The sequence below is a fragment of the Gymnoscopelus braueri genome, assembly GCF_963280865.1.
Source record: "Gymnoscopelus braueri genome assembly, chromosome: 5".
NCBI lineage: Eukaryota > Metazoa > Chordata > Actinopteri > Myctophiformes > Myctophidae > Gymnoscopelus > Gymnoscopelus braueri.
The window spans coordinates 16129091-16153754 of NC_137606.1; the positions used below are offsets into that span (position 1 = coordinate 16129091).

A 24664-nucleotide genomic window follows, 5' to 3' on the forward strand; every position below is an offset into this window, starting at 1 on the left:
TGGAGTAAAAGTACAATATTTGCCTCTGAGATGTAGTGGAGTAGAAGTAAAAGTACAGAAAATTGGAAATACTCCAGTAAAGTTAAAATACCTCAAAATTGTACTTAAGTACAGTACTTGAGTAAATGTACTTAGTTACTTTACACCACGCACTGCTTACCGTCCTCCTTGGTGCGCACGTAGATCTGCTCACTGCGGACTCCGTCCCCAGCCCTAGTGAAGGCTAGCACCTGGATGCTGTAGTTGGTGTATTTCTCCAGGTTGTCCAGCTCCAGAGATGGCTGACCGGTCGTCACATTCCTGATCTCTCCCAATTCTGACAGAGGAGAGCAAATTCAGTTACTGAACAAAAATATGTGCTAATTTTACTCCTTGTTGCTAATATTGTGGAACACGGTGTCTAGAAGAAAGCACACATTGGCCTACAGTATCTTCACTTTATCTTCATTTTACATTGGCTGAAAAGTTATGAGTGCGGAAATGTTGCAAGCCTTAAGTAAATACAATTGTGATGAATACCCACACAGAGGTGTATGCACACAAGCAGACAGAAATGCATGCCTTTGTATCCATTCACAAATAATTGATGCTGTCATATATATTCATATACATGAATAATTGATCATAGAGCAGCTTGCTTTTTTCACGCAACTTCAGTATTGTATTGTATTTCCTCTCCTCTCCTACCATCCTCTCCTCTCCTCTCCTCTCCTCTCCTCTCCTCTCCTCTCCTCTCCTCTCCTCTCCTCTCCTCTCCTCTGTCCTTGACAGTGTTCCCCACCCCTGGGTCTGAAGCAGTGGCCCTCACTGAGTTATTGCATGGTGAATTATTGATGGAGGTTGGCCAGGCTGCCAGTTGGATCACTGCTGGGGCTCGGGGCACATTCAGCAAAGAAGACATAGACTGGATATATTTACAGGAAACCAAGAAATCCGATTTTCTTTTGCTTCCCTTGTGTGGCAAACATATTATTTTCATTGCTTGTTAAGCTTAGAAAAGCAGCTATCAGCTCATAACATTGCTCACAGCAGTTGAGAAATCTGATTTAGCCTTTCAGAGAGTCCACAGGGCCAGAGCAATGCTAGCAGAACTCTTAGAAAAGGAAATGGTCGGTTGGTCACACCGTCGCACGTTTCGTCATTTGCCGGCTGGAAGGCATTTACATAGACATTTGGATGGCTCTGATACATTTAACAAGAACAGACAAGACATATTACGACAAAAATAGACAAGCTAAGATGTCCACGTCCCATCCACGCAACACACTTTCAATTTAGCGCTAACTGGCATACAGTGCTCTCTAAGGAAATAAGCTACTGCTAGCCTACTCATGTGTGCCTGCTTTTTTTTGTCATTAACCCATTAAGGGATTCTACAAATGCTTTCAAAATCAGTAGTTCTTAATCTTTCAAGATTTTTCAAAAAATGTTCAAAAGTATGAGATGATGAGAAATACTTAGAGAAGTAGCAGATGTACTTGTGAGCTTGTATATCTGCTATTTTTGAATAGCCAACGCAAACATCTAAAATGACACAGATGCTTTCCCGGTTTTAATGGGTTAAAGTATTTATTGATTTTCTCATGCGTGCATGTTGCAATGAAGTATGCACGACTGACTGTACATTTGGTTATAGTTTTACTTACTTAACTTACTTAATATCACTGAGAGAATGCTGATACTGTGCCTTTCATTCTAATCGTATAATTGAGGACGTATCTGTCCCTACGGAACCATTATCTAGCGATTGTGGCAATAATGATAAAACATAACACTTTAAATATAATGCCTCAGATATAGACGGTATAGACGATTCTGAGGTGAGAAGGATACAATGGTTCCTGGACCCAAGTAGAAAGAAACACATTTTGGCAGTTTTTTAGCCACATGAACCCTAGTGTCCCTATTATAGGTCGAACAGTCTGAGAAAATAGCAAATCTACAAGCTCACAACATGAGTGCGTTGGGGGCTTGCATGTAGATCTGCTATTTTTAAGAGATTTAGTGTCGAGACGAGGGGGAAGAAGGAGCCGACCAATATAGGCCCCTGGGGGACCCCGGTAAACAAAGCGTATACTATAGGGTTTAAGTGGTTAATAAGAGTCATTACTTGCACCTTGGGACTTCCCTTCAAACGATGGACATGATGGATGCACTTCATGAAGCTACAGACACTCTCACTGAACTAATGAGCAAAAAGCACTCTGGCTAACACACACCATAAAGTTGTATTTATTGAAGCGTCAGCACAGTACAGTATGAGACCACAGCTTCACCTAGTGGGCAAACTACTGCATGACATAACCACAGCCAGGGAGAACACTCTGTAGTAAAGACCCCTACACACTGTACGATATTTGACCCGATTTCACTATCAGGGATATTTTTGGGTGTTCGCCGACAAAACCACCGATCTCAGTTACGATCGGGCATTCCTCGGCGAGGTGTTGATCGCGCAGTGTGTAAGGTACTCCGAGAAGAAACACCCCGATAAAGTACGGTCGGCGAGGGATTCCCGACTTGTTGGATAACTGGGGCTATCGGCCCCGATCTAGTGCAAGTGGTTCTCAAACGTTTTCATGTCAAGGACCCCGAAATTAATGTGTATTTGGCTGCGGACTCTCATCTCAAAAGATTTTGTGGCAGGGATTTCAAGATTTTTTTAAATAGCCGAATCTACAAGCTCACAGTGCGTCGCAATTGGCTATTTTAAAATTCTACCAATTTAAAGTGGTTAAACTGATCTTGATGCTGTATTCATTTAGCTGGGGACCCCCTGGAACCCCCTAAAGGACCCTTGGGTGTCCCTGGACCCCACTTTGAGAACCACTGCTCTATTAGTTCAGCTGACGGTCTATAGTCTAGATACTGTCATGTAAATAATGCTGAAATATCTTTGCTATAATTATCCATGTATTTTTGTCCGTGAGAATGCACTTTCTCTCTGTATGAATGTAGAATTGTTTTATTTGCACCATGAAACTGAACATGAAACAAACACACACACACACACACACACACACACACACACACACACACACACACACACACACACACACACACACACACACACACACACACACACACACACACACAGTCTCAGCACGTACCTCCATCAGGCAGGTTGGCCCAGTAGATGACTCTGTAGCCCTGTAGGATTCCATTGAGAGACTCCCTGGGCAGGGTCATCCAGGACAGCGAGATGACCTCTGGAGACTTGGCCACGGCCAGCACGTTTTCAGGGGGCCGTGATGGCACTGAGGAGAGGAGAGGAGAGGAGAGGAGAGGAGAGGAGAGGAGAGGAGAGGAGAGGAGAGGAGAGGAGAGGAGAGGAGAGGAGAGGAGAGGAGAGGAGAGGAGAGTGGGCAGACTGGTCATTCTTGACTTTCTTTCATAATAATGTAGGTAGGTGATCAGCTGGGGACATCCACTTAAGCTAATGCCATAAACCCCAAACACATTATGAAGATAATGAAATACAGACTTTAGGCACACTTTTGCGTTAATGTTGGGTTTCATTAAAAAAAATGCTCCATCTTTGAAAATATTCACTAGAGTAAACAATTCAATAAATATGAATAATTGAACGCTACAGTCGATACTGTTTCAATTGCAAAACTGATAATAGCTGAGGGTTTCGCGTCATACGAAATGATATTCAGATGTACTGTACTGTAAGTTCATGATATTCAGTACTCAGCTGTTAGGGTAGCCAACAGTGTGAATGTAAAATAGCAAAGCACAGTCAAGGAATTAACTTGACTGGCTGCAGTTCAATAAATGTCCAGCAGAGGGGAGTCTTTCTCCAAGAATGAGTCTGTTCATGCTGCTCTGCCTATCTTGCAGCATTGGGATCCATATAGGTTTCAGTTCACTCACAGTTCACTCTCTGAACTTGCCTACATTCTTAACAAACTACCTCAATGTAAAAGTCTTGAAAATGTAGAAACAAAACAACATAGGCTCACATGTCCTATGAATTCGCAAGAGCTGTAAAGAATAGCCATTCTCAAAAAAATAAACAAATGAATTGTGCCATATTTCGGCAGGCACAACGAATATTGTAATACATCCTTCTACAGTAGTCCTGTCCACTGCTTTACTCAAACAATCCAGATGTGCAATGCTTTCAGCTTTGCCATCACTCCTTCTGCCGTATTTTATACACCACATGAATTTGATACGTTGTCATTATAGCACTCCGTATGACTTGGCCATACAGTATATCAAATCAATATCATGACTATTTCAAACTTTTGTCTAGATTACATTAATGAACGATTATTAAACTTTGGGTATTTAAAAATAGCAGATCTACAAGCTCACAACACGTCGCCATGTGACGCATTGTGAGCTTGTAGATCTGCTATTTTCAAAAGATTTGTCTAAATGTTATACATACGATACCTTGTGAATCGGGACACTTCTGCATAATGAGTTAACTACTTTTATTTTTGGTACTTTAGTATATTTTGATGCCTTTACTTTTGCACTTTTACGCAAGTACATTTTGATTGCCAGACTTTTACTTGTAACAGAGTGTTTCTACAATGCAGTATTGATACTTTTACTGAAGTAAAATAATTTAGTACTTTTTCCACCCCTGCAAATACCATTAATTCCACCTTTGCGTTGTATGGGGACCACATGCTAAACAATTACAGAGCAAAAAACTTAAAGACGGGGTGCCGTGATTTTCAGTGATTCTTTCCCCCCCTAAAACATAATCATCAGGTATTATGGTTATAGTAGGAGGAAGATTTTTTTCAAAAAAGCGTACAGAAATGGTTAAAATTATGTTTTTATGTGGACACGCCTCCAGTTCATTAAGTATACCTGGTTCTCACCTTAGCACCTCCTCCACCACCTTAGCACCACCTACCTGTCCTAGTCGCTCCTCCTCCTCATGCCCACACCTGTTGTGTTATGATAATGAGGGGGAGGGTATATTTTTACTATGTCACTAAAGGGCTGTTTTTCTATTGGCACGTTTGACCCTCAAGGTTTCAGCCTCCAAGTGGAAACTCAAAATAGTCAGATTAGACATAAAACACCATAAAAACACCACCAGGGGGGCTTAATGAAGTTCTATCAACCTCATAGACACATGAAAAACAGAAAAAGTGCAAAACTATGGCACCACCTCTTTAACTTAACAATAGCAATATCCTCACTGATCACCAGTGGGCCCCGGCCCACAAATTGGGCCGGGGATTACCTTTTGCGTAATTTGAGTACAACATGTTACTTTGTAACACGTTACCCCAACACTGGTTGTGAGCTTAGCTTAGCCATAAATACGGCTTAATGATAAACATTTACAATCTAGGCATTTAGCTGGTCAGTTTTGCCTGCACAAATTGGCGTTGTTAGGAATGCTTGGCAACAGTTTGTGTTGTGTGTGAATTCACACCAGATCTTTGGTCAGATTATATAAGATGTGAAGCTGTCTTAAAACAGTCAATCAGCCTCAGTACGTCTAAGAGAATATTTTTTCTATCAGGCAAAATCTACTGTGACAATCCAAGAGGGAGAGACAGGGAATATATAGAAATATTTCAGCCCAAAGAGAACCTACATATATTTCCACATAACATGGATAGCAGTGGCTTTGACCACGAAGGAGCGGTGGCTCAAATCGTCAGCCCAGACAGCCAGAAACGAAGATACGACACAGATGAACCAGGATCTTACCGAGACTTTAACTCAACAAGGACGAGTAAGAATACAACCAATGACGTACACAGAGGACAGGCTGGTGGCCACCCTGGAGTAAAACCTTTCATCTGTAAACAGTGTCTTAAGAGTTTTGATCGGTCGAGTAATCTGAAGACACACTTGCGTGTCCACAGTGGAGTAAAACCTTTCCACTGTAAACAATGTGACAAGAGTTTCAGTCGGTCGAGTCATCTGACAAGACACCTGCTTGTCCACAGTGGAGTACAACCTTTCCATTGTAAACAATGTAGAAAGGGTTTCAGTCAGTCGAGTCATCTGAAGACACACTTGCATGTCCACAGTGGCGAAAAGCCTTTCCACTGTAAACAGTGTGACAAGAGTTTCAGTCTGTCTGGTGATCTGACGACACACTTCCGTGTCCACAGTGGAGAAAAGCCTTACCACTGTACAGGCTGTGACAAGAGTTTCAGTCAGTCGAGTCATCTGAAGACACACTTCCGTGTCCACAGTGGAGAAAAGCCTTACCACTGTAAAGGCTGTGACAAGAGTTTCAGTCAGTCGAGTAGTCTGATGTCACACTTGCGTATCCACAGTGGAGAAAGGCCTTACCACTGTAAACAGTGTGACAAGAGTTTCAATCGGTTAGATTACCTGAGGACACACCAACGTCTCCACACTGGGGAAAAACCTTTCCTCTGTAAACAGTGTCACATGCGTTTCAGCCGGCTAGATCGATTGAACTATCACCAACGTATCCACGCTGGAGAAAAAACATTCCTCTGTAAACAGGAAAACAGGGGGGGGGGGGGGAAACCCCACTGTAAGCAGTCTGACAAGAGTTACGATGAGTGAAGTAAACTGAGGATAGATACACCAGCTCGTCGACACTGGAGAAACAGTAAGCAGTGTGAAAAAAGTTTCAATTGTTAGTTCATTTAAAGAAACACCAGTGTGTCCATGTTGGAAAAAGATTTGTACCTTTCCACTGTTAACAGTGTAACAGGAGTTTCAGTGATATGTTTCAAGTGTGCTCCGATGAGAGTCAAATTGGCTATTTTTGCTGTTTTTATGCGACAGCATTGTATGGCGAATAATAAAATAGGGCTTGTAGACTAGCCAACACCAACTCCTGGATCACGGCCCTGATGTTGGATAGGAGGGAATGGACCACCTATACAACATCACGGTCTTGAGCTCTGCAGTGTTGCTAGCTGAGCTGTCACACCAACCGCAGTGTGTCAATGTAGGTGGTGATGCGCCTCTTTCCCCCCTAGCTGTACCATGGGTTGGCTCCCACAGTGTCAGTTTGCTCACCAACAGTTCAGGGTGCCTGACACAGTGCCCAGCCAGCTAGCCTGATCCTTCTCTCTCTACAGCGAGTGGTGCGATCGGCAGAGCGCATAATGGGAGGCGAGCTCCCCGCGCTCCAGGAACTGTACAAAAAGCGGTGCGTAGTCAAAGCCCAGCACATCATCAAGGACAAGCACAACCCCAGCTACAAATTGTTCAAACTCTCGTTATCTACTGTCTAGGAATCTTCTGCAGTTATGGAATGTAAACTTCTCTGCTACAACCTAACTCATATAATCCCTACTAGCATCCGGTTGTACACTTATTAACCCTTGCATTGTGTACCTGCACTTGACCCGTGATTTAACTCAGCCCAAAATACTCGCATAGCTGACTTGTTATGCATTCATATCCATGTAAACACTTTTTAAAATATTATGTTGGGTTAGGGTTAGGGTTTCATCTTTCAATATAATATCGTTATCGTTTTCAATTATTAAAATGTAAAAATTCACTCATTACATTTCCTATAATGAAGACAATGGATAATGATGTTATCTAGCTATAATAGACTAACATCAGAACACACTTCCAAAAAGATTTTATTTTTAAGTGCGTGGTGCTATTTAATTTTATAGGTCATTAATTTCATCATGCGTCTCGCTAGCCAATCACAGTACTGAGCAAAGGGTGTAAATAGAGTCAGCCAACCCACTTATAGGAGCGGCTACACCGCTCAAAAATAGTGACACAAATAGTGACATGGTATACGGTACACCCGTATACCATAGAAGGTAAAAAGTCATTTATTTTTCATAAACTCAAACTTTATTTTACTCCTGATAGTCTCTCTCACTCGAACATTGAATATTGACAATTGGGGTGGAATTGAGCCACACTTCTCTGCCGGGTCATTTCGGACCCTAACACCACACAAGTGTCACTTTTTTTATAGAGACCATCAGAATTATTTAAAATTATGATAAATAATTTTGTTGCGTTAAAATGGCTATTTCTGAGGATATCATGAAGCCTCGTTCCAATAAAGAAATGTAAAGGGTACTTTTTACCTATTTAAACTTGAAAACGGGTCAAAAATGACCCTAACACAATGGAAGGGTTAAACAAATAGTGCTAGTACATCTGCTATTTTCGAATAGCCAAAGAAATCTTAAAATGACACAGATGCGTTCCAGGTCTTAACGGGTTTTAAGCCGGGTTATTGGTTCTAAAAGTCGTTTTTGGACATGATTTTGGGGTGAATTCCCCTATTGCAGCCCTCTATGTCACGTACCATCCTCTAGGGTCTTGGTGACCACCTGCTGGGAGGATGGACCCGTGCCCGCCCTGTTGGCCGCCTGCACCACCACGCTGTACTGGGTGAACTTCTTCAGGTTGTCCAGCAGGAGGCTCTCCGTGGTGTCCCCCGTGGTGTCCATGCTGAGGATGGTGAACTGGTGGCCTCCCCCGGGGCTGTACTCCCGGTAGCCCACCTGGTAGCTGCGGATCACCCCGTTCTGCAGGTACTTGTGGGGCGGCTGCAAACCACACACACAAAAAAAAAGTACTTTTTAACCACTTAAAGGTAGGGTAAGTGATTTGCTTTGGTTAAAATAAGTGTTAAATAGCTCTATATTCTGATAGTACTCATTGCTATAGAGTGTTTGTTCAGTAACAGGAGTCTCCTTGTCTCTCCACCTCTTTATTAAACAGAAAATGCATTTTAGTTTCAGTTTCAGTTTCATTTCCAATTTTATCCAACTAGGACAGAGAACTCAATCAGCATACAGATTAAACAAGTGAAATTGGAAGTGATGACACTTGAATTGCAGTTGAATTGCATCTAGACCAGGGGTCTTCAACAGGGGGTCTGGGACCCCTAGGGAGTCCTCAGAGTTACCACAGGGGGGCCGCCAAATCTTTGTTTGATATTAACTGGTTTTTACATTAACCACTTGAACCCTAGCATCACTTTTCTGAGGGGAACATTAGCCGAAAATAGCAGATCTACAAGCTCACATCGGCAAAGAGGTTTGGTGTACTGTGAAAAAGAGCAGACCAAGTACAATTCTTTCTTAAGTATTGAGGGTTTAACGCAAAATACATGAATTAACCCAGTCTATGAGGCTATCTATGAAATCAATGAAAAAGTTTAAATTTTATACAATATGTAGTGGGGGGTCCCTGCTTCATCTCTCTCTCAGCTAAGGGGTCCTTGGGGGTCCCTGAAATACGTTGAAGACCCCCAGTCCAGACTACAGTACCTTCCAAGTGACTCTGATGCTCTGAGGAGAGGTGGGCTCCAGAATCACATCCTGCGGAGGGCCATCAGGGGCTGCAAAACAAACACACTGTTCAGACTGGTCAACGCTCCACGTTAACTTTTATTTTCATTTGCAGGAACTTAAAAAGGGGATGAAACCCTAGGCAGATTTTTGCAACATCCGAGACATAATAATATATTAAGTAAGAGAAGAAATAAAGATATAATAGTTAAGAATATTAATACAGTGAAAAACAAATAAACAAATAAAAGATCTTGTCTTAGACGGTACATTAGCTTATCAATATACAGCAGGTCCAGAAGTGTGCAAGTGGATTTAAAATCTAGGCATTTAGCAGACGCTCTTAATTCACAGCAAAGTATTAAAGCAAGGTAAACACAAGGTAATTACATCAAATCCATAGAGACAGTGTAGTGCCTCAGTAATCTAGGATCATAGGTAAAGAACCTATCATCAGTCTAAACATTATACTATCAAAAGATAAATAATATATAAATTGAAACTATGCAAACTATAGGATGCCAGGTCAACAAATGGACCTGCCATCTGTCTATATAACATTCTAAATTACAATTTAACCTTTGCATAAGAATGCATGGTCGTTAAGGCTAGGTCAAGTGCTACGGGCTAAAGTGGAGTCTGAAGAGGTGAGTCTTTAGATTACGGGCGGAAAATTGGGAGTGAGTCTGCAGTTCTAACTGCAAGGGGAAGTTTGTTCCACAGATATACATACACATATCTAACTGTGCAGGTAAAGAGCATTATGCATATCTAATCAATAGCAGCAATATCACAGTCGAATTTTGCAAGGAGTTGAGCATATATACGTAAATGAGAGTCATTTAACCCAATCGAATGTGCAAAGGAGTCAGTATAGAAAGAGAGTCAGTGGTCACTGTCATTTCTTTTTTTTAAATTTTGTTTTGTCCATGTCCTCGTTTAGTGCTCTGACAGCTGCCGGGGAAAAGCTTTTGTTCAGCCTTGGCACATCCATAGCAACGATATCTAACTCTTAACAGTCATTATTAGTCATTTCGACACTCTGCCTTTTAGTAAAAAGGTCTTACATTTGATGGACTTATTTAAACATAATTACATACATTTAACAGTTACTTAGACACTGGAAGGGATTCTGGTGGTGAATATTATTATTTTTTAGTTACAAATTATGTTTTAAACATTTTAAAAACATTGTGCCATGGATGGATGACCTGTAATTATGCCAGGGACCACTAGTGGTCTGTGGACCATTGGTTGAGAAACAAGAGTCTTAGAATAGATCAACATTTACAAGAAACCAACAGCCTTGACAATGAATGGAATAATCCTTGCCCTAATATTTTGTCCCACTAGGAAGCGCTGCTGAGTTAGGAATATTTATCAGAGAGACAACTCACCAACTCAGCTCTCATCAAAAGAATACAGCTCCTTAGTTACACATAAACGTTGACGACGTGAAACCACATTCGATTGAATCATAATTGCTACATTTGATTATTATTTTAGATTTTATTGCTCCCTGGTGAGCACGTTCCCCCAAAACCCAGGAAAATGTGTTAACTATACTCTGTGGAGGCGAAAAAAATATCTTAAAAGATCAAAGTGTTGACTATTAAACATGTAATGGGCCAACCTCCCACGTTTTTTTTTTGTGTCATCGCCATAAGATGGCATATCTGATGGAGTTGACATCTGACGGAGTCTGACAGAGTTGACAAAATGCATTTTTTTTCATTCCACAGCACAGCCATAGTGTGTTGACAATTTATTTTTCAAAGTTGCTTAGGTTCTATTAATGCTAATAGAATTGCTCTTTTTTTGGGGGGGGATTTAGAAGGACTGACGGAGTTGACATGTTATGGTTGGGACACACCAGATAGTAATATTATTTAGTGCATTTATCAACTATATGGGGGCTTAAAGGGATAGTTCACCCAAACAATTACTTTTTTTCTATTGATTAGTCAGCCCATGGAGACTTGAATTCATGGATATGTCTTTGTTTTTGTCACATTCCTAAGCCAATAATTTGATGACCAGCCAACCGGTAGGCAGCGGTTCCGGTAGGAGAGACAAAGGAGACTCTTTGTGTCTCCTACCGGAACCGCTGCCGGTCATCAAATTATTGGCTTAGGAATGCGACAAAAACTAAAAAATATCCATTCATTCAAGTCTCCATGGGGTGACTAATCGATAGAAATAAAAGTAATTTTAGGGGTGAATTATCCCTTTAAGTGGTTAAGTATAAGATCTTGAGGACTTCTCCCACTATGGTAGTTGCTGTAGGCTCACTGACCTGCTTCGTCGGTGGTGATGGTGAGCTCGTTGCTGGGGTTGCTGTTGCCGATGGTGTTCTTGGCCACCATGCGGATGTTGTAGGTGGAGGAAGGGTGGAGGTCGATGATGGTGGCTTGGTTGAGCTGGGGCGACACATCTTTGGTTACCTGGGCTGATAGCCATGACGCTGCAGGAGGGAGAGGGTTGGGGGGGTTCATTCAGCTTTATTCACGCAAATGACACGTTTAGACTTAATCCAACCATATTATATATATATTATATATTATATATATATAGACCAATTATTTGTTTACCAAGATTGAGACTGGATGCACAGGTGATTGTTTCATATTATCAATTCTCAACCTGTTGTTTCGGGGTGCGCTGGTTTCAGCACACCCCAACCCCCTCTTGTGTGTTAGCTAGAGGTGCGCGCCCTAGCGAGACCTGACAGAATGGGTTTTGACGCTTGCGCAGTATGACGCTTGCAACCAGTGTGACGTCGTCTGTTAAGGGGTCTATTATATATTTTATAATAAATATAAAATATTTTTGAAAAAAAAAATCATGAAAATGTGTGCAAATCTTCAAATCCTTGCTTCTGGGGGTCCCTGGAACAAAATATTTTGAGATGGGGGTCCGCGGACAAATACAGATAATTTTGGGTGGTCCTAGACATGAAAAAGTTTGAGAACCACTGATATAAATAGCAACATAAGTTAAAAAAAAAGAAAAAGAAGAAAAGCTACTGTCGTATCAGCCCTATAGAGGCTGATATCAACCTCTCCGTCACGGTATCGCTCCCCTCACCCAGGGCAAATACAGGCTGGTTGGTTATGTTCGGTATACAATGGACCTGGCAGCGCTACCTGATTTGTTCTTGCATTCGATATCGTATCCTGTGATGGGGCTGTTGCCGTCAAAACCCATGGTCCATCGAAGAGCGATGGTCCTGTCTTTGACCTCCCGGATCTCCACCTCAGGAGGGTCTGGTGGCTCTGGAGGGCGCAGGAAGATGTAGGAGAGGGTGTGAGGCACAGACAGACAGACAGACAGACAGACAGACAGACAGACAGACAGACAGACAGACAGACAGACAGACAGACAGACAGACAGACAGACAGACAGACACACAGACAGACAGACAGACAGACAGACAGACAGACAGACAGACAGACAGACAGACAGACAGACAGACAGGCAGACAGACAGACAGACAGACAGACAGACAGACAGACAGACAGACAGACAGACAGACAGTAACAAGGCTGAGAATTGTTGAATTCTGAAACAACAGAACTCACACGCCCAGCTGTCAGGATTGTTTATTGTAATTAAAACAACACATGACTGAATGACTGACTGAATGAATGAATCGAGCCTAATTACCTTGCACTGTCAGCTGTATGATGCCACGGTCTTCGCCAAAGGAGTTAATGGCATGACAGGAGAAGAACCCCGAGTCCTCACGGACAGTAGGCATGATCTGAGGAGGACAGACAGAAAGACACAATGCAATTTCATAGCTGACAGACGTGCTAACATCGGTTGGGGGTGTGGGAAAGTCATTTAAGAGAAATGTATAGTATACACAGTCATACTGGATCATATATATATATATATATATATATATATATAAATAATTAATCCTTCAGGATTTTACCATGAAATACTGTCCCTCTAGCTCAGGGATTCTCAAATGTTTTTCAGTCCAGTCACTGTCCAGATATAAAACTGATGGCTAAGTAGCTTGTAACATAGTTTCTATCTTTCACCCACAGTCACTTTGGTGTGGGTTTTATAGTGCATTATGGTCCCTGAATATTTAATAGTCTACAATATATTATCAACAATTTATAAATCATATTAAATATTGATAAGGTGTGATGCATCTTTATTAACCTTAAACATAATGTGACCTAGCCTTATGGATTCATAATAATATCTTATGCATGTTTTGTATAGTGTTTTATACTGAAGGCCTTCATAGAAAGTGCTGCCAAACTTCACCATTGGCCCTTGAACCTCCTGTCATTCTCTCTCTCTGCCCTTAGCTGCCTCTCATCTTATCATCTGTACTGGCCGCACAGACAGAGTACAAAACACTGATGCTGGCCTATACAAAGCAACCAAAGGTATATAACTTCAAAGCCTGATCCAACCCTACAACCCCTCCCGATCACTCAGGGCGGATTCACACTGGGTCCGTTTGAATCAAACCGTTCCCGAGTACGCTTGGCTTCTCCCAGCTGGCCAGCATTCACACTGGCCAAGACTCGAGACCATTTCATTTAATCAGTAATGGTAAATATGTGCCTCATGGGGGCGCTGTGGACTATGGGGCTTTGGGAGAGGGAATGTCATTCACAGAAGAAAAGTCACTCTAGAGTGAATAATAAAGTTTGACTGTGTTCCTGACGTTGTCTTGAGTTATAATAACAACAGATCAACAATACACAACCAAAGCAGTGTGTGCACTGGTCTTTGAAACCTCAAAATGTAACGTCGTCTCTGTTAATATGATATTGGCGTCAAGGACGCATCCTTGGTATTTTAGCAGTGACGTCACGGACTAATCCTTAGTATATTTATCCTTATATACGCGTTCGCTACACATGTGTTTTTTGTTTATTATTTTTCACGGCTCGCGCTACTCAAACACTAGCGGGATTATTATTTCTTGTCAACATTCAAGTAGAACTATGAGAAGGTATAAAACAGCTAAAATAATGTGTCATTATAAAAAATATATAAATGATATATGATTAGCAGTCCACTTCCTCCTGTTGGTACGGATGGATTCACATTGCATCGTTCCGTACGCGAATACGCATGATCCGGATCCGAGACTACCTCCGGAGATGGTTTCGGGTACGGTACGGTGATCCGTTTCGGGGAACGATACGCAACGTTCACACTTCCACAACATCAGCCAAGTGGTCCAGGGTGCGCACCCGGGACCATAGTGTGAATCCGCCCTTAGATCAGCTAACACAGGGAAGCTGGCAGAACATTCCCTGAAACATCCTGGACAACGCTCCACACGTACGTCCCAGACTCTTCTCCCTTCTGGCTCCAAAAACTGTGGAACAAACTCCCCGTTGCAGAACTGCAGACTCACTCCCAATTGTCCGCCGTAATCTGAAGACTCACCTCTTCAGACTCCACTTTAGCCCGTAGCACTTGACCTAGCCTTGACGACCTTGCAGGCTTATGCAAAGGCTAAAATGTAATTTAGATAGCATGTGATGTAGACAGATACCAGGTTCATCTGTAGACCTGGGATCCTTTTAGTGTGTAGAGTTTCAATGTACCGATTACTTTTATTTTTATTTTTTATATTATACCTTTTAAACTGATGATAGGTTCTTGGTTTACCTATGATCCTATTTCTATGCATTTGATGTAACACCTCGTGTTTGCCTTGCTTACTGTAAATCGCTCTGGATTAATCCATTAAGACCGGGAACGCATCTGTGTCATTTTAAGATGTCTTTGGCTATTCAAAAACAGCAGATCTACAAGCTCACTCGGTGCCGCGCTATGAGCTAGTAGATCTGCAATAGTTTTTTTAAATCGTGGAAAATATGTGGAAATCTTATATATACATTATGTTTTAAAGCGAAAAAGATTTACTCCGATCTGTGCTTCTGGGGGTCCCTGGAACAATTTTGAGTTGGGGGTACGCGGCCAAATAAATATCATTTTGGTGGTCCTTGACATGGAAAAGTTGGAGCACTACTGATATAGCAACATACTGATAGGATTTAGAACATTTTAGATATGTATTTGGCCGCGGACCCCATCTCAAAATAATAGAAGCAAAGATTTGAGTAACAAATGTTCGCTTTAAAAAAAAAATATATATATTCAAAGATTTGCACACATTTCCAGGATTTTTCAAAAATAGCAGATCTACAAGCTTCATAGTGCGGCACTCGGTGCCGCGCTATGAAGCTTGTAAATCTGCTATTTTTTAATAGCCAAAGAAATCTAAAATGACACAGACACGTTCCCGCATTGATTGGTTTAAGTGTGCCTGCTAAGAAATTGTAAATGAAGTAAAAAAAGTGTGACTAAAAGCATGCATGCAGTAATCTCTCAAGAACAGATTCTGCTCTGCGTTTGAATCTGTCGGGGGGGGGGGGGGTTCGTCATATCGCGTACGCACTGGCCTACAAGTGGGCGTGCCTTCAGATCAGGAAGCAGGCCGCACGTTACCCAATCAAATGTAGTGGGCGGGATTTACGTGTCCGTCGATCCTTCCCCACTCGAAACAAACCGAAACTCATTTAACAATAGCGTCCGCGGAGCAGACAAAACCACGGAAAGATATTCACATTTTAACTTGCTCTTTCATCTGTAGAGGGGTGAGGGACAGGGTGAGAGGCATGGTGATAGGGGCCTCCTACACAGGGGTGGACTGGCCATTTGGCGTACCGGGCAAATGCCCGGTGGGCCGCGGGCCAGTGGGCCGCTGGGCCTCAAAAAAAAAAAAAAAAAAAAAAAAAGTTTTTTTTTTTTTTTTTTTTTTTTTTTCGTTTTTGGATTATTACGGTCATTTCCGGGTCGCGCGGCCCAATTATTAGTTACGTTAATGTTTGGGCTGGGATGCTTACCAGCAGGGGCCTCAGTGCGGCTGCAGAGTTCATGTGCAGGGCTGGGCTGAAACAGTGAAACGCCCCCCCCCCCCCCCCCCGTTGACAAAACGGCCCAGGGGGTGGTGGGCCGGTCCGGACCAAAATGCCAGGGCTGAATTTTGGTCCCAGTCCGGCCCTGCTCCTACATTCCCTCTCGTTGGCTCCAACCGCTGCCAATCTAAGGACTGCAGAGAGGCTACACCCACCTGGGCCAGGTGGAAATCAAGGAAGGAGAAATGTTTGATGGCAGTGTGTGTGTAGAGCAGGAGGAGAGCAGGAGTGCTCTATGGACGGAGAGGATATAGTTTATTTCCCAGAGAGGGACAGAGACTTTTAGTTGTGTTTTCCTGAACTGTTTTATTTAATAAATGCCCTGGCCACTTGCCAGTGGGGAATTCCACAACCTGTGTTTGTGCATGTCATTACACCCACAAACGCTCTCTGACACAGTCCGAGCCTGTTACACTGGTGGAGAATACGGGTAGAGAGCAGGTGTGTAGTGACAGCACAATAGTTCGACAGAATGGAAGCGCTGTTGCAGGAGTTGGTGAGGATCTCTGGAGAGCAGCAAGTCATGTCCCGGGAGATGCTTGCTGAACAACAGAGGCAAAATGTCCTCCTCCATGCTGAGGTCCAGAGGATGATGAGCACTGCAACACTGGCCCCTCCAACTTCTCAGCCTGCCACAAACCAGCCCAACCAGCCTAACCCCAGTCGGTTCCTTCCGAAGATGACGGACAGCGATGACGTGGAGGCCTATTTGGTGTCCTTTGAACGTACTGCCACGCGAGAGGCCTGGCCAGAGGCTGGGTGGGCGGACCTGGTAGGCCCATTCCTCACCGGGCCTGCACAGCAGGCTTTCCTAGACCTTACCCCGGAACAAGCAAAAGACTATAAAGTTCTAAAGAAGGAAATATTGGCCAGGTATGGCTTCAGTCTCCACGCTAGAGCCCAGAGGTTCTACGAGTGGAAATACAACACTGAGGCATCGCCCAGAGCCCAGCTGTACGACCTCGCCAGGCTGGCTAGGGCCTGGCTCACCCATGAGGCAGAGAAGTTGAGCTTCCTGGAAAGAGTGATCATGGATAAGTTCATCAGAGCGCTGCCCTACGACGCGAAGAAAATGGTGAGCCAGGGAAATCCTGTGAGTATTGATGAACTTGTGAACCTGGTTGAAAGTCATCAAGTCACAGCGGGAATGTTGAAAGCCGGTAGGATGGACCGCCCCGAAAGCTCCCGGCCAAAGAGAGCCACAGAGAAGCCCGCCCCAGAGGGAAGGGGGCCGCAACAAGGAGAAGATGTGGTACGACGCAAACGTCAACCATTTGTGGCTGACAGAAGGAGGTGCTTTGAATGTGGGGAGATCGGCCATCTCGCCTGGGATTGTCCCTCTAGGGATGAAGAGATGCCCACGGAGGTGTCCTCCGGGAGGCCTTGCCACATGCAATACTCCTGCTGGGTGAAGGATGAAAATTCTTTTCGCCTGGTTCCAGTCCAGGTGAATGGTATAGAGACAGAGGCGTTGGTGGACTCCGGAAGCATGGTGTCCCTCATCCAACCTCACCTACTTAACCGTCCGCATACAGGGAAGCCATTGCCGGTGTCCTGTGTACACGGCGACACCAAAGAGTATCCAACGGAGGTCATACATCTCACCACAAGACAGGGCCGCTGCACCATGAGAGTGGGTGTGGTCCCCCATCTTCCTGTACCGGTCCTAATAGGCCATGACTGTCCCTTGTATTCAAAGCTGGGAGAGAGGAAGAAGGTGAGTGGGAAAAAACACTTTTGTCCAGCAAAATCAAACTGCAGAACTAAGTTAACCCCCTCCCAGCCTTCTTCCCCAAAGGACCGGACCAAGCTCGGCTGTGTCGCCCCAGGTGGGGATGAAAGCAGCTCAGCAGAGCCGACGTCAGATGATGACCTAGAGAACCCTTTCCGTGCCTTCCCAGCTAGCCATAGCTCAGATGAGGCCGAGGGTGGAGAGTTACTGCTGCCAAGTCTCAGGGGACAATTTGGTACAGCTCAGCTGGAAGACCCAAACCTGATGCACGCTCGCAGCAATGTCACAGAGATCGAGGGGAAAGAAGCCCCCGGGGTGAGTGAACTGACATATCCCCGATTTATGATAAAAAATAAACTGCTGTATTACGGGCGCCAGGTTAACGGTCAGATCCAAGAACTATTGGTGGTGCCTAGACCGTATATCCCCACTGTTTTGCACCTAGCTCACAGTCATGTCCTAGGCGCTCATCTACGGGTGGAGAAGACGAAGGAGAGGATTGCAATGAGATTCCATTGGCCTGGTATGGTAAGAGCAGTAGAAGACTACTGCCGCACTTGCCCTGAATGCCAGAGGGTGGCGCCAAAGCCCCATTTCCGAAATCCCCTGGTTCCCCTCCCCATTATTGATGTCCCCTTTGACAGGATTGGGATGGACCTGGTGGGGCCCTTGGTCAAATCCACAAAGGGGTATAGGTATATTCTGGTTATTGTTGATTATGCCACCAGGTATCCAGAGGCCATCCCACTGAGAACGATGGCGTCCAAAGGGATTGCTCGAGAACTATTCCAACTGTTCAGCCGAGTGGGAATATCCAAAGAGATCCTGACGGACCAGGGGACCCCCTTCATGTCGAAAATCATGAAAGATCTGTGCAAGCTGCTTCAGGTAAAACAACTCCGCACCTCTGTTTACCATCCGCAGACCAATGGCCTAGTGGAAAGGTTTAATAAAACATTGAAGGACATGTTAAAGAGGGTTATGGACAGAGATGGCAAGAACTGGGACCAGCTGCTACCCTTACTAATGTTTTCAATCAGAGAAGTCCCTCAGGCCTCCACAGGATTCAGCCCCTTTGAACTCCTGTATGGGAGGACACCCCGTGGCTTGCTGGACATTGCTAAGGAGACGTGGGAGGAGCAACCCAGCCCCCACCGCAGTCTGGTGGAACATGTAGAGACACTGAGGGACCGTATGAAGGTGTTGTGGCCGCTGGTGAGAGAACACATGGCTCAAGCGCAAGAAGCACAGAGTAAGGTCTACAACAGAGGGGCACAAACCAGAGAATTCCAGGTGGGCGATAAGGTGCTGGTGCTGGTGCCCACCACAGAGCACAAGTTTCTAGCCACCTGGCAAGGACCATATGAGGTCATAGAAAAGGTGGGGCCAGTGAACTATAAAGTCAGCCAGCCTGGCCGTCGAAAGAAGGCACAAATTTATCATGTGAATTTGTTAAAGAGGTGGCATGCTAGAGAGGCTTTGATGTCTGTGTCCCCGCAAATGTCTTTGACCCCCCCTGCAGGAAATACGGTCGAAGAGGTGACCTATGGCCCAGGGCTCTCTAAAACCCAGACCCAACAAATGAAAGAGTTGGTGCAACAAAACACAGATGTCTTCTCCTCTAAACCAGGCCGCACTAAGGCCATAAAACACCATATCTGGACAGATCCCGGCAAAAAGGTAAAAATTAGACCCTACAGAATCCCAGAAGCCAGACGGGCTGTTATTGAGGAGGAGGTCCAGAAGATGTTGAAAATGGGCGTCATAGAGGAGTCATTCAGTGAGTGGGCCAGCCCGGTGGTCCTGGTACCCAAGCCTGATTCCACGAAAAGGTTTTGCAATGATTTTAGGAAATTAAATGACATTTCAAAGTTTGATGCATATCCTATGCCCAGGGTAGATGAACTCATCGACCGCCTCGGGGATGCCCGGTACATCAGCACTCTGGACCTCACCAAAGGGTACTGGCAGGTGCCCCTGGCAGCAGACTCAAAGGAGAAGACAGCGTTCACAGCGCCCTCTGGACTCTACCACTACACCGTTCTGCCTTTTGGTCTGCACGGGGCCCCTGCCACATTCCAGAGACTGATGGACAGAGTTCTGAAACCCCACCGTGAGTATGCCGCAGCGTATTTGGATGATGTGGTCATACAGAGCATGACCTGGGAGGACCATCTCCTACGGCTCAGAGCAGTGGTGGAGGCCCTTCGTCAAGCCGGCCTGACAGCCAACCCAAAAAAGTGTAAGCTGGGCCTGGAAGACGCAGAGTACCTTGGTTTCACAATAGGACGAGGGAATGTGAAACCACAGGAACGCAAAGTCCAGGCAATCCAAGAGTGGCCCCGACCAGTGAACAAGGCCCAGGTAAAAAGTTTCTTGGGTCTTGCATCGTATTATTCTCGCTTTATTTTTAATTACACTCCACAATAGCTGCCCCCCTGTCAGACCTGACGAAGAAGGCCCTGCCTCACATGGTGACTTGGACGGAGGAAACAGAAAGGTCCTTTCAACGCCTGAAGGAGGCCCTCTGCACACAGCCAGTCCTGATGACCCCGGATTTCAGCAAGGAGTTTGTTGTGCAGACGGATGCCTCTGAGGTGGGGGTCGGGGCAGTGCTTGCACAGGAGTTTCAAGGTGAGGAGCACCCCATACTCTATATCAGCAGGAAACTGGACCCCCGGGAAAAGGCATATGCCACGGTGGAAAAAGAAGGGCTGGCGATTAAGTGGGCACTAGACCACCTCCAATACTACCTACTGGGACGCAGGTTCACGCTGGTATTCCGTCTATGGACGGAGAGGATATAGTTTATTTCCCAGAGAGGGACAGAGACTTTTAGTTGTGTTTTCCTGAACTGTTTTATTTAATAAATGCCCTGGCCACTTGCCAGTGGGGAATTCCACAACCTGTGTTTGTGCATGTCATTACACCCACAAACGCTCTCTGACACAGTCCGAGCCTGTTACACATCATAGAAACAAGTGGGCTTACAACCAAAACGATCCATGTTCTCTGGGAGAAGTGGTGTTAGTGTTCCGTGTAGAAATATTGTTAGTGGGAATGAAAACATAGTCGCACCACCGGAAGTGAAAGGGTGAAGGCAGACCAAAACCCCTGTTTCCTAACGCACTGGTGCTACGTCAACTTCCTCCCAGAGCCAACTGAGATAGTAAAAAACAGCAGAGGGCGCTGTTTTTCCTTTTCATTTGGCGATGGGTTCCCAGATTGTGCATGCAGTAACGCTGCGACGGTGCACCCACCACCAGCGTGGAGACGACCTCGTCCACGACCTCCTTGACGGTGACCACGTAGCGGCTGGTCTCCGGGTTGATGATGCGCTCCTCCTTCTCCCAGCGCACCATGATGGGCTTCTCACCGTGGGCCGTGCAGCTCATCTTCTTCTCCTCGCCCTGTGTGGCCAGCGTGGTGTTGGGGTACGACGTGATCATGGCCGGGACTGGAGGATGGATGGCGAGGGAGAGAGAGAGAGAGAGATAGAGAGAGAGAGAGAGAGAGAGAGAGAGAGAGAGAGAGAGAGAGAGAGAGAGAGAGAGGAAGGCGTCAGTGTTGATTTTGACAGCAATTTTTAGTTTTTTTTAGTTTTAGTCATATAGTCTTTTGAATAAAATTCCATTTAGTTTTTGTCATATTTTAGTCCTCTGAAATGTTTTCGTTTTTGTCTAGTTTTAGTCGACTAAATATCATGAGATTATAGTCGACTAAATCTACAGTTGATTTAGTTGACTAAAATGTATTTTGGCGGTGCCTTGATGGCGCCGTAATGATAGATTTTACACTTAGTTGCATGCTGAAAATAGCTGATCTACAAGCTCAGAACGCGTCGCAGCGCGACGCGTTGTGAGCTTGTAGCTAATAGATCGGCTAATAGATCGGCTAATAGATCGGCTAATAGATCGGCTAATAGATCGGCTAATAGATCGGCTAATAGATCGGCTATTTTCAAATGGCCGAAATGTATATAGGGCTGAAGTGGTTAATGTATGTGTTGTAATAATAATCAAAATCTACAAAGTAACTAGTAACTACAGTTTTCAAATAATTGTAGTGGAGTAAAAGTACAATATTTGCCTCTGAGATGTAGTGGAGTAGAAGTAAAAGTACTGAAAATTGGAAATACTCCAGTAAAGTAAAAAATACCTCAAAATTGAACAGTTAGTTACATTACACCACTGCTTTTCAGGATTCAAATTCAAAAACAGCGAAAGCAGCAGATCGACAAGTTCGCGTTTTCGACCTTGTGGATCTGCTGCTTTTGACACTTTTGTATCGACAGCAACGATATACAGCAAATGTACTTGGAAATCAGTGAAAGTTTGAAGGCCCTTTTCTTTGCGTTGATGTAAGTGTCTACAGCCCAAGTGGTGAAATCTCTGCCGCCCAAGAAATTCAGCAAACTTTCCGGTTGCCCTGCGTTTCACCCTGCCATCTATGGAAGGTTGTAAAGTCATCCAATACTGTAATGTCATGTTCTGTGGAATCTTAACAACCAGCAGTCACAAGGGTAAAACTACCCAGCCTGCCAACTCTTCAAATCCCACACATTCGCTATTTAAGTCTGACTTCCAGCGATGATGCAGCCTACAGCTTTTAATATCCAAGTTTTATTATCGTCTCTGTCGGGTGGAAACCTCATCCAAAAACGGTCCAAAAAGGTCCAAAACTGTTATACTTTTCAGGATTCAAATTCAAAAGTGGCAAAAAGTAGCAGATCTACAAGCTTTTTAGAGCTTGTGGATCTGCTACTTTTGATGTTTTTTTGTGTGACGCTGATCAAGTACGGCGTTCATTTACGGAAAAAACACAAAAAGCTTGAATAAGGAGATACAAGGTTTCTGCCCGACAGTGACGATGTGCTATCCTCTGTGCACAGACGCTGCAAGGGTTATCGTTCGTTTATCCCCCTCACCCCCCCTTAAATAAATCAAACCCATATCCATGGGAAATCTTAGGAAAAACAGCCCCATACTGCAGTGGTTCTCAAACTTTTTCATGTCAAGGACCCCCAAAATGATATGTATTTGGCCGCGGACCCCCATCTCAAAATATTTTGTTCCAGGGACCCCCCACAAGCAAAGATTTGAGTTACAAATGTTCGCTTTAAAAAAGATATATTCAAAGATTTGCAAAAAAAAAATCAAAAATAGCAGATATACAAACTCATAGTGCGGCCCTCGGTGCCGCGCTATGAGCTTGTATATCTGCTATTTTTGAATAGCCAAATGTATAACATATGGATGAAGGGGTTAAAATGATTGTGAAGCTTTATTAACACATTTTGCTGGGGACCCCCTGGTACCCCCTAAAGGACCCCTGGGGGTCCCGGACCCCACTTTGAGAACCAATGCCATACTTGTACACAACCGTATGACAGTATGGCAACACAGCTCCGGTTGCGTCATCATCATCATGTCCCGTTCTACTCTGACTAAGAGACGCAGCAACGCTCTGTTTCTCTTTCTTTGACAATTATGTAGCAAAAGATGTGAATCCTCTGGGGAACATATGTTGAACTCCTGTGTGGGGGGCTCATACCTCCCGTCTCCTCTCAGCACTTAACGCAGATTGAAACGGAGCCGTCAGGTACGTCTCTGACTGCTTTGATAGCTGATACTAGAGCGCTAACGCGCTGCCTTGTGAGGAGAGCAGAGGAGGAGAGTGCAGGGAGAGGAGGAGGAGGAGGAGGAGGAGGAGGAGGAAGAAAGATATGACTCCTGACTGAACTCCCATAGGTCTCGGCGAGGAGCCCGCCTGACGCTGCGCCGTAACCGCACACCAGTCAGGCTCATTAGCGATACAGCTAAGAGTCTGTGTGTGTGTGTGTGTGTGTGTGTGGGTGCGTGTGTGTGTGTGCGTGTGTGTGTGTGTGTGTGTGTGTGTGGGTGGGTGCGTGCGTGCGTGCGTGCGTGCGTGCGTGCGTGCGTGTGTGTGTGTGTGTGTGTGTGTGTGTGTGTGTGTGTGTGTGTGTGTATGTGTGCGTGCGTGCGTGTGTATATCAGTATATTTGTGATAAAACCGTTCTCATGCATATAATCTTCACACAAGTCTCTCTCTTTCTCTGTCTCCTAAGGCAGTGGTTCTCAGTAGTTTTTGTGCCAAGGACCCCCAAATTTGGCCGCGGACCCCCATCTGAAAATATTTTGCACCAGGGACCCCCAAAAGAGAGGATATGTGTAAAAAAAAACACACCGAGTGTGAAGTGGGCGGTGTGGTCATCACAGTGGTCATCATAGTGATGGAAGCTCACTTCCAAAAAAAATGGATTTTTGGAAGTGCATAATCCTATTTATAGGTTATTAATGTCATCATGTGTCTCGTGTCTCGCTAGCCAATCACAGTGCTGAATAGAGTCAGCCAATCACAGTACAGCTAGTGGGCCACTAATGGGCCAATCACAGTGCAGGAAACTAATACTAATGAGGTGTCCCAACCCCACTTATAGGGGCGGCTACACCGCCCAAAAAAGCAAAATTATTCAAAATCTTCCAAACATAGCAGATGTACAAGCTCGCAGCACGGCACAAAGTGACACACTGTGATCTTGTAGATCTGCTGTTTTAGAATAGCCAACATATAAGTGGATAAAGTGGTTACAATTATTGTGATGCTACATTAACTACTTTTGCTGGGGACCCCCAGGAAACCCCCCCAAGGACCCCTAGGGGGGTCCCCGGACCCTACTTTGAGAACCA

The 24664-nt window shown here is 44.6% G+C and overlaps 1 protein-coding gene across 2 annotated transcripts in view; it reads right to left on the reverse strand.

The window, feature by feature from the left end:
- dscamb (Down syndrome cell adhesion molecule b) overlaps positions 1–24664 on the reverse strand; it is a gene marked incomplete at both ends in the record, with an annotated part of 238455 nt that overhangs the window by 39373 nt on the left and 174418 nt on the right. For both annotated transcript variants that reach the window (XM_080429643.1, XM_080429642.1), the window contains 8 exons: positions 161–316; positions 3111–3257; positions 8264–8507; positions 9234–9304; positions 11551–11718; positions 12401–12529; positions 12921–13017; positions 21215–21411. In XM_080429643.1, coding sequence (XP_080285769.1) covers positions 161–316; positions 3111–3257; positions 8264–8507; positions 9234–9304; positions 11551–11718; positions 12401–12529; positions 12921–13017; positions 21215–21411 — 1209 coding nt within the window. The remainder of the gene's footprint in view (positions 1–160; positions 317–3110; positions 3258–8263; positions 8508–9233; positions 9305–11550; positions 11719–12400; positions 12530–12920; positions 13018–21214; positions 21412–24664) is intronic.